General features: G+C 29.6%; 1 protein-coding gene across 1 annotated transcript; it reads right to left on the bottom strand.

Moving 5' to 3' along the window:
- Positions 1 to 434: 434 nt before the first annotated feature.
- Positions 435 to 1,717, bottom strand: LOC113381245 (zinc finger MYM-type protein 6-like; the record flags this gene model as incomplete). Its single annotated transcript, XM_026620208.1, has 4 exons — positions 1,615 to 1,717; positions 1,133 to 1,416; positions 894 to 1,055; positions 435 to 849 (listed from the first exon to the last, which is right to left on the bottom strand). Coding segments are annotated over exons 1-4 (964 nt in total), but the record flags the coding sequence as incomplete, so codon positions are not given.
- Between the last annotated feature and the right edge of the window lie 9,323 nt (positions 1,718 to 11,040).

The raw sequence follows: 11,040 nt of genomic DNA, 5'->3' as shown, positions 1-11,040 counted from the left end.
TTGTTTTTCAGCACAAATTTCTCAAACCGCGGCTTCATTGTAGAAATCGCTGTTCTCAGTTCCATTTCTATCACTAAACGAGATCGGTACTTTGTTTTTAATACTGCTACTGCAGAAAAACCAGTTTCACATAAGTAGGATGTCACAAATGGTAATAAAATTTCTAAGGCTTTATTTGTCAAAGTTGGAAAATCGTCCTTACTTGTAACCAAAACTTAACAATATTCTTTTCGTCCTGAAACATCTGCTTCAATGTGCTATCACTAGATAAATCAATTATAATTCCTGCTCTGCCGTTGGAAGTCCAAAATTATCATATTTATCAATAACAAATGGATTTCTAATCCATTCGTATTTGGACATATCTAGATCTTTGAAGTAATGCGCAAATTGGTTCCTTAAACTAGTCATATGATTGATAATAAGATCTTTACTTGCTTCTATTTCATCATCATTAACACATGTAGTTTTAAAAGAAGGAAACATATCAAAGTTATTACTTTTCATACTAGCTATCCACAGCTCTATTTTTTTCATAAACGCCGTAATCTTGTCCTTTTGAACAAAAGCATGAATTTGAGTTCCTTGCATTGATTTATTTAAATCACTTAGTCTTTTAAAGATGTCAACTAGATACGCAAATTTTGCGAGAAACTTCGTGTCATAAAATATGTCTGCTTCATCTCTTTTATTATCAGCAAGAAAAATGGCAATTTCTTTTTTGAGCTCAAACACCCTTTGAAGTACTTTAGCACGAGAAAGCCAACGTGCTTCACAATAATAAAGTAGTGCTTTGTATTCTGAGCCCATGTCATCACACAATTTTCCAAAAGCCTTTCTCTTAATGGACTATTTTTGATAAAATTAACAACTTTTATTATAATTTCAAATACTTCAAGTAATTCTTCACCCATATTCCTTGCAACAAGAGATTGCCTATGAATCATACAATGCGTCCAAACTGCACGAGGAGCCACTTTTCGAACTAGGGCCTGCAGACCAGCATTTTTTCCTGCCATAGATGGAGCTCCATCAGTGCACAGTCCAACACAGTTCTCCCATAAAACCATTTTCAATAAAAAAGTTATCAATCATATTAAAATTTCACTCGCCGTAGCTTGCCTTCAATTGCCTTACAGAATAACAACTCTTCTCTAATATCATTTTCCATAACATATCTTATATATGTTATTAAGTGTGCATCCTTAGCAACATCGGTAGCCTCATCTACTTGCAACGCGAAAGAAGATAATTTAATTTTTTCTATCAACTGATCGCAAAGATCATCAGATATATCAGATATCCGTCTTCCCACCGTATTATCTGCCAGCGGAATGCTTTTAATTTGATCAGCATATGATTCACCAAACATCGTAGCTATTATGTCAATAGCTGCTGGTAGTACTAAAGTTTCTCCTATTGAATGGGGTTTTTTGCATTTAGCAATTCTATACGAAACTTTGTATGACGCAAGTAACGCTTTTTGTGATACAGACAAAGCTTTTCTTAAACGATTCTTTCTGTTTATTTAAGTTATCTAATTTTCTTTGGAAAAATTCTTTTGTTTTGCCAACATGATCGGCGTGCACTTTTCCAGATGTCGTTTTAATTTACTTGGTTTCATGCTATCTGAGGCCAAAGTATTCATACACAGCAAACACATTGGTCGTTCTTGACCATTAATGATCTTATACGTAAATCCCAATGATAAGTACATTGGATCATATTTTCTATGTTTAGTTTTACTATTTTGTGAAGAAACATTTCCATTATTTTCACCACCCTCTTCTTCTGCTTCATTAAATTTTCTTTTCAACCCAGTCACGTATTTATCATTACAAACGGTTTTTATAACAAATCAAAGAAAATCACTTTTTCACTACTTTTCACAATAATTCCTGGCTAATAATGTGCTAAAACTAAAGCTATAAATTTTAACTCAATAATAATTTAGAAATGATTTTTTCTATATATCAACGCGTGTATCTCCAGCACAACTAATGAACTAATTCGATTTATAGATAACAGAATAAAAAGGATGCATTTGTTTATTTTACTTAAGTTAGTCTCGAGTAAGCACGTGAATATTCGATATGATCCGAGTGTTTATCTTTTGTTTATAGGCCTACTGCTCACTCAACTACAAACGCAAAAAACGAAATATTTTGAATGCACCAAAAGTATAGTATATTCATGCTTTTACATTTGTTCTGACAAAATTGCAGCGAAAATTGTAGATAACTTGCATACATTTTGCTGATTTGTTTTTGACACTTACTCAGCATTTAACAACCATATTTTTGAAAGAGCTTCGCGCCCCCCCTGGGACGGCACCGCGCCCCACCAGGGGGGCGCGCCCCACAGGTTGGAAATCGCTGAGCTAGTGTAATGCAGCTCCATATAGCTTGGATATGCGTCAAACGTTGATTTTATTTCACTCTTTTTAATACTTTACATCTCAATTAAGGTAATTGAACCTTGCTTTATCAATGAATATAATAAATATGAAATGTAATAAAAAATGTAATCTTTACTGTTCTAGTTTATTGGTAATCTATTGTTTGATATAAAGTTGATTTACTTTCAAGATAATCTAATATATTTATTGATTTAATTTTTGATATGCATACACAAAAAAATCCGATTTGCTATTTTTTTGTTTTCTCGTTGTTTCAAGTCTTCCTGAATCGAATCAGACCAAATTTGGAAAAAGTATGCGTGTAGGGTAGAGCGGGGCTAGTTGAGCATAGGGGCAAGTTGAGCAATCGAAATATCTCAAAAACTACTCACCGTCTGTTTAGGCATTATATGGCGGAAAGATTGCGGAAAAGGTTTGGGAGAAATAAACATACCGCGATCGCTAGTGGCCGCTGGACAAATGAGTGAGGCTCACGGCCGTTTTGTTTATTTTGAGACCAAAAAGTAAAAACGTAATTCATCACGAGTTTTCGTCTGGTTTAGTCAAATGTTATTTATTTTTAATGAGGTAAATGTTATTCTTTCATATAATTATAGTACTTTTAAGATGCACAGAGATTCTGGGTATATTACTTACGTTTTTTTTTATAAACTTACTTTTATTTCGAAATTCCGAGTTGGGGTTAGTTGAGCATAGTTGCTAAACTTGTTCTGTCACTAAGACAATTACCATTAACTTTCAGAAATTAATTATTATTTTTAAAATTTAAGCTAAGTCTATTAGTAATAATGATTTTAAACAAAATACTGAATATAATGGTAAAATTATTCCAAAGATACGATATTGTTTTGTTGATTCTGCTTTTCGTTAATTATTCAAAGCAAATAACTTTAAGTTTTGTTTTTTCTGTCAATAAAGAATATAAATATAGAACTGTTTATTAAAAACTTATTTTATTTCATCACTAATCGACATTGAACCTATGATTTCATTATACTTTCTTAGTGCTCAACTTGCCCCATCTATGGGGTACATTGAGCATACTTGACTTTTTGCATTTAAACAGCTGTAGTTTTTAAATTTTACTTATTACCAAAAAATAGTATCAACACTTTTGTTAAGCGATAAATAGCAAATCCATTAAGCCGTATAGAAATTTATTTAGACTTTTCATTGAGGAGCCACATCCGTTTAAGAAAAAAATTGCTCAACTAGCCCCGCCCTGCCCCATGTGAGCCGATTTTTGATGTTTTTTTTTCTAAAATAATGCGATATGTCGTTTTCTCAAAAACAACTAGACCCATATCAAAAATTTAAAAGTCACTCGATATCTCGATAAGGACTAGCTTTTATAAGTTTGTGCGACGATGATTCGAGCCATTTCTTTGTAATTAGCAAAAAAGTGTAAAATTATTCGTTTTCGTTTTAGTCCAACCTTTTTATACGATTTTAAAAATTCGATAGATATTGATTGGAAATCGCGCTGATTAGTTTCTGTAAAAGATCGACCGGGCCGCTTCTTCGTAATAAAAAGTTATTTTTTTTTTGATGATTTGGATGACGATAGATTTTGTAGTCTGAAATAACATACTAAAATATTATAGGCTTTTGAATTGAATATTTTATCTCTAATTGCTGAATCCTAATTCTTATCAAGTTATTACGTATTCGTACCGCAAAGTTTATGCAAATTTCCAAAAATGCTACTTACAACTGTTTTTGGAATAGGTTTTGTGCAATTGATATTTTTACCAAATTTTTTTGTTTCTTGCCTTTTGAAACTACAAAAAGGGAAATACCACTTACAGTTAGTTCCATTATTTTATTATTTATATCTTATATGTATCATACTTTATATGTTAGTCCACGGTAGAATATTATACACGAAACATTTCGTTCATGTTTTATTAATACGATATGAAGTACGTGATGTTTTAATGGATCACTAAGTAAATATTATACACTATCTTGAGAAACATCATCATAAAAAAGATACCATGGTATATAAAATAATATTTGCTTCAAATGTTATGAGATAATATATGATTTGAAAATTATGTTCATACAAGTGAATGGATTTAACCGTGTAAGGTAAAAATATGTGTTATTATAAGGTGAAATATGTGCTTATATTTCTGTCTTTTTTAACTCCCCGTAGGGTAAGTTATAGTAATGGGCCGAAAATCGAAAATGAAAATGTTTGCACACAAAAAAAAATTATTTGTGATCACTTGCTTTTAGCAAAATGATATTTTTATATTTAACATATGCAAAGTTAAACTTTATTAAACTTGTATGCTCATTTTATTTAAAGAATCTTTGTTTATGAAATATGAAATATATTACATATTTCATATTTATTGGATAATTCTAGATTTTTTTTGGATAGAACGTACGCGCTCAAATAATAAATATTAAATTACTTTTTTTAACTTCCCGTAGGGTAAGTTATTGTAATGGGCCGAAAATCGGAATTGAAAATTTTTACATTTCTCGACGTTTTGAAGGTTTCTGAACGTTTTGGCATACCTCAGAAAAAATGGATGTGTGTGTGTGTGTGTGTGTGTATGTATGTGTGGATACAAATTTCCAGTCACGTTTTAGGGCGCACGGATCAACCGATTTGAATGATTCAAAAAACATTCGATTCCTATTGATAGGGAATAGAGCTGATTAGTTTTTGGCAAAGGCAGGTCCAGCCGTTTCGGAGATACGGAGCAAAGAGTGCAGAAAATAAAAATCGAATTTTTGAGCGAACGGAGTATCCGATTTGAATGATCTAAAAAACATTCAATTAGTAATGATTGGGAGAAGTGTTTATTAGTTTTTGGCAAAGGCAGGCCCAGCCATTTCGAAGATACGCTAAATATGTAAAAAACCATTTCGAAGATAAGCTAAATATGTAAAAAATGGCAGTTTTTGAGAGAACTAAGCGTCCGATTTAAATGATTCAAAGAACTTTCTGCTTGTCTTAACAAAATAATTGATTTTGGAAAAAAAAATTTGTTCTATTTTTTTTTTTTTTTTTTTTTTTAGTATTTTGTATATCGAAAATATTTCAGATTTTATTTTTAATTCTGACTATAGTTCTAATATACTTTACAAATAATTTCAACTCTGCAATTCGGTTTATATAATTCTTATAAATATTACACAATGTTACAATATTTATAATAATCTATTTGAAAACATTCAGTATTCCTCGAACATTTCGTTACGGTGCGGGAAGTTCCAGCAATTTGCCTTAAGGCACGATGCCATAATTGCCTCAAGACAGAATTCCACTTACAGCTAGTTTTGCACTAGTTTCATCACATTTACTAAGCTCTTGTACGGCGATTTTACTAATTTTAGATTAGATAAAGTTTGATTTTCGTGCTTTAAAAGTACCGAAAAAAGTAGAGCGAATCCGTGTTATAGAAGTACCGTGTTATGCGGGGGTTTCTTTGCTAAATTTGCAACAAAATTATATATTAAATTTAAAATTAGTCGATAATAATAACGCAAATTGTTCATACTACCTGTCAAAAATAACGCAGTTGCACAGTTTTGTATATTTCGGGAGCTATGATAACAATATAATATGCTAGAGGTTCACATGTCCAATCGAGAAAAAGAAATATTATATTTTTTATTTCAAGATCCTATTGATAAATGCCTGTTACTAACTTACCCCTATTTTAATAAGCCTCTAGCCACTTTACTATAATATAATTAACATATATGACACATTTTCAATTTTGACATCGACTGAGTTTAATCATTTCTACACCGAAATTCTAAACAATTATATTTTGCAGTGTTTATATTATCGTATGACATGTTAATATGAATCATCAATTTAAATAATTGGATTCGTTTGATGGGATGTTGCAATAGTTCGGTTGAGTTGATTTTTTCCTAAAAACATTATAATGGCGTATCACGTTTAAGTAATATATTTTTAAGAACGAACAACTCACTGCAAAGGTTTCGTTTAGGTTGAATTTATTCATGAAACACCATCTGTATGCAAAGTTCTTCCAGCGGGTTATAACTAAGATGAACTATAAAACTACACGTCGACATAGACAATAGTATTTCTCACAATCAGTCTATAGATACTTGAGAAAAAACTGAATATAAGCACATGATTTATTTTTGCTTCTTCAGCTTTCAATATGCAAAACAAAATAATTCTTTTAATTTCAGAAGTATTGTTTTCTATTAATTGTTGTTTTGAATTTGAACTTTTTTTTCCAAATGAACTATAATTATAATGCTATGCGAAGAAAATCGCAAATTTGTTTTTTTTACTGGACCTTCTTACAATTGTACGCTGATTTCAAATATACATTTTTCAAATATTCATTTTTTTGTAGCAACCTTCGTTTTTGAGTTTTAGAGAATTACTCTCATTAGTAATGTAAAGCGTTGCACTTTAACATATAATTTATTTGCTATTTTTGGTGTGGCTTCGACTCTAAGACCTTGTGTGCATAATCCAGTCAGTTGGTGAATGTGTTTTCAACAAATACTGAAATCCTCTATGGAACGTTGTAAAAGCAGTATATGCAATCTAAAACATGGGTTTGTTATACTATTGCCAAAATTGCGTAGTGTTTAATGTACGAAATGATAAAGTAATTCTACAATTTTAACACCTCCATCATTTGAAAAAGAAACTCAGAATAACCACGGCGGCTGTTTCTTTTGTGTGATAAATATTAAGGAATGCAATACCGGTATAACGGTATATCGAATTACCGGTAAACCGCCCGATTTTTCGCCGGTATTTTTACCGGTATTTATTCCAAAAATACCGGTATTTCCGGTATTTTTAGATAAGCGCTATTTGATACATAATACCCTAAAGTTCAAATTTCTCTGAACAAATTTATCTTTAAATTCCATAATCGCATAAACAGCTATATCTTTAAGTGATTCTGTAAGATAAACAAATGTCAAATATTATCTCAACCCGTCATTAAACTGAATGCTTTCCAAAGGGCTTCATATTGTGTTACAATAAATAGAATTGGACTGATAGATAATGATGTTTGTTTCATCTTTTGTAAAAATGTAATGGTTTTATAAGTGATATTTGCGCCAAAATATTTTATATCATACAGATTACCCCTGCGTAATCTTTATTTTTTTCTAACTTTATACATAATAATTATGATAATTACTAAATATTTTTGCTTCTTATTACAATTATAAAATATTATTTTTCGAAAACGTTTTGAAATTTGAAAATACTATAGGAGCATCACATTGTTTTAAATAACAATACTCAACAATTATAGTAACTTATTATTTATTTCGACAAAGAATCCGATCTTAAATTGGTGTTGAAAAATTATTTTTTTTAAAAATTGGAGATTATGCTAATTTAACACATCGAATGCAGACAATACAGTTTATTATCTAATATAATATGATCTTTTATGAGTTTTTGGTCTTTCTTACTCATAAGTTTGTTTTTGGTGAAAAGCACTGAATATACTCGATAGTAATAATGAATTAATTAAATTGCATATACTTTTGTTAAATTATTATTTAAAAAAATAAACTTATTGTTTTATTTTATTGTTTAGTTGAATATAGTTGTTGTAGTTGTATATATATTTTTTATATTTGTACTAGTAACTTTCAATTTTGTTTACGTTTGTTTAAGATAATAAAAATACCGGTAATTTACCGGTAGTCCGGTTTTAAAATGTAAAATTATCGAAATACCGGTATTGAAATTTTCTAGGAAGCAAAAAATTCAGCAGCTTTATTAAGTTTGTCGAGTAAATGTTAAAAGACCTTGAGTGAGCTTCAAAATGCAAATGCTCATTCTGAGCGGTTTTCGGAAAATCTAGAATATGTTAGCAAAGAGCCATTAACACATCATGACTATGGAGGAATGATATCAGGGGAGATGGGACATCCGCATGATGGCTGACAAATGTTATGGCTTATGACTCGAAAATCTTATAAAAATATTGAAGGCATAATTTAAAATATGTGTTATTATTTATTTTAATTTAAAATTTTGGTATATCTCAAAATTTAGAGCTGGTGGCAAGGTTTTCCATATTAGGCAAAAAAATTCTGTCACGCATTGTAATCAATCGGAAATAAGATAAAGAATAAGATAAGATAAGATTTTTATAAAAAGCGTACTAAAAACTTAGATTTAGAGTTATTATCTACATAGTTCACCAAATAGGTTTCAAACTTTTGAAATTGGTGCAGCTGTTTTTGAGAAAACATTGACAAAATTTTAATTTATAACTATCATCAATTATAATATAAAATGTGAGTTAAATAATTCAAAAAAAATTTCGATTATTTGTTTTTAAATGAAGGATATGAGAGCTGCTTTGAACCAATATTATTTTCATTTTTATCGATAAAAATTGATATTTTGTTTTTGTTCTATTAGGAAATACAGCTTGAAAAGTTTATAGTTCGAGATAATATTTTAAACTGTATATACCTACGCATTTGATAAATATTTTTCTTGCCAGGATAATTCATCAACAATATGAAGTTAATACTAATAGCTACAAATAAATGCAATATAATATAAAAACTGAACTTTTCCTTTTTTTCTTCATTTTATTAATATAAATAGGATTAAGAATCTATGTTTACATGCAGTATATGTACTTTGTGACTTGATTACTTCACTTGGGAATATTTCACCTCAAATTAATTTTTTAACATATATTCCAAGCAACATGTTGCCAAGAAACAATTCAGAGCTTACTTTTGTTATTTTACACAATGTACAAACTTCTTGACTTTTCCTCAGATTGCACGTTAAGAACAAATGAGGCAATTAGCTAGCAGAATTCTTTCTGTAAATCATAAATTTCAACTACAACTTTATAAATTTGTAGAGAACAACCCATCGTGATCTCGAACTTTTCTCATATCGTACAATACATTATAGAGCAAAAGAAATGCTGAGAATAAAATATCGTAGAAAAGTTACAAACAAATAACTTCTATTTAAGTTGATCACTTTATGGGTCGGGAATAATATTAAATATCATTGTAAGGATTCATTAAAGGTTCATGATATTATTACAAAATAAATATTGTAATACGATTTATTAAAATTGAACAAAAGATTATTTAATGATCTTATTCTTAATTTCGTGTAAAACATGTTTCTCAATATAATGATATAATGAACAAATTAAATAACGATATGAGTAACATTCTTTTTTCTGGACGGAATTACTTTATATGTTATATTATTTAATTACTTAATTAAGCAAGTTGATTCAAATGTGTTTATTATAATAAATCCTTTTATTTATAAATATCAAACATGAATTAATGGTGCCCAAGTTCAGGTTATAAGCACATTTGTATTCAATTAATATATATTTTTTAATATAACTTAGTAAATAATATGCTATTATGAAGTCCGTCTTATATTTTTCTTTCGACATTTTTAACTTTCCGTGATGTAATTTATAGTAATAGTCCAAAAATCGAAAATATTTTTTTTTGCCTATCTTCACGTTCTGAACATTTTTCCAGACTTAGACAAAATTTGTATATGTATGTGTGTGTGTGTTTTGTGTGCATACAATTTTTTGTCCACGATTTTGGATGCACGGATCAACCGATTTGAATTATTCAAAAACAATCGTTTTCTACTGATGGGAAGACGTGTCGATTAGTTTTTGACAAAGGTAAACTCTGCCGTTTCGGAGAAATGTAGCAAGGAGTGAAGAAAATAGAAATTAATTTTTTGAAATACCGGAGTATATGATTTGAATGATTAAAAAGACATTGAATTTGTATTGTTGGGGAGACGTGATTATTAGTTTTTTTCAAATGCAGGTTTAGCCATTTTGTAGATACGGAGCTAAAAGTTAAAAAAATAGCAGATATCGAGAGAACGAGGCATCCGATTAAAATGATTCAAAATGTGTTAGTCCCAAATAGATTTTGGAGAAGGCAAAACAATGTTTGATTTCAAAATTTGAAAAAAAAATATTTTGCGAAAAAAGTTTTCCTTAAATATAGAAAATGATTCCAATTTTAAATTTAATTCTAACTAAAATTCTAAAGCTCACTTAAATATTTGAAATAAAAAAAACTGTACTTTGCAATTCAGTTTTTGTTCTTGAATTCAAAATATGAGGTAAGGTCTTCTAATCTAACTCCGCTTGATTGAGTATTGTTTATTAATTTCCCGTAGGGTAAGTTATTGTAATCGTCTAAAAATCGAAATCAAAAATTTTTACATTTCTCGACGTTTTGAAGGTTATGAACATTTTGGCATACCTCAGAAAAAATGTATGTGTGTGTGTGTGTGTGTGTGTTTTGTGTGTCCGCATTTTTTCGTTCACGTTTTCCGGCGCACGGATCAACCGATTTGAACGGTTTAAAAACATTCGATTTCTATTGATAGGGAGATGTGCTGATTATTAGGTCATTTAGGAGATACAGAGCTGAAAGTACAAAAAATGGCAGTTTTTTGAGAGAACTAAGAGTCTCTGATTTGAATAATTCACAGAACTTTCTGCTTATTTTGACAAAACAATTGCTTTTGGAAAAAATCACTATTCTTTTTTTTTGTATATTGAAAATAATTCAGATTTCAATTTTAATTCTGGCTAAAGTTT

The sequence above is a fragment of the Ctenocephalides felis genome, unplaced genomic scaffold (genome assembly GCF_003426905.1).
Source record: "Ctenocephalides felis isolate EL2017-DRISC unplaced genomic scaffold, ASM342690v1 CF-g0.4_SCAFFOLD_02737, whole genome shotgun sequence".
NCBI lineage: Eukaryota > Metazoa > Arthropoda > Insecta > Siphonaptera > Pulicidae > Ctenocephalides > Ctenocephalides felis.
This window is presented reverse-complemented; position numbering and strand designations above follow the sequence as displayed.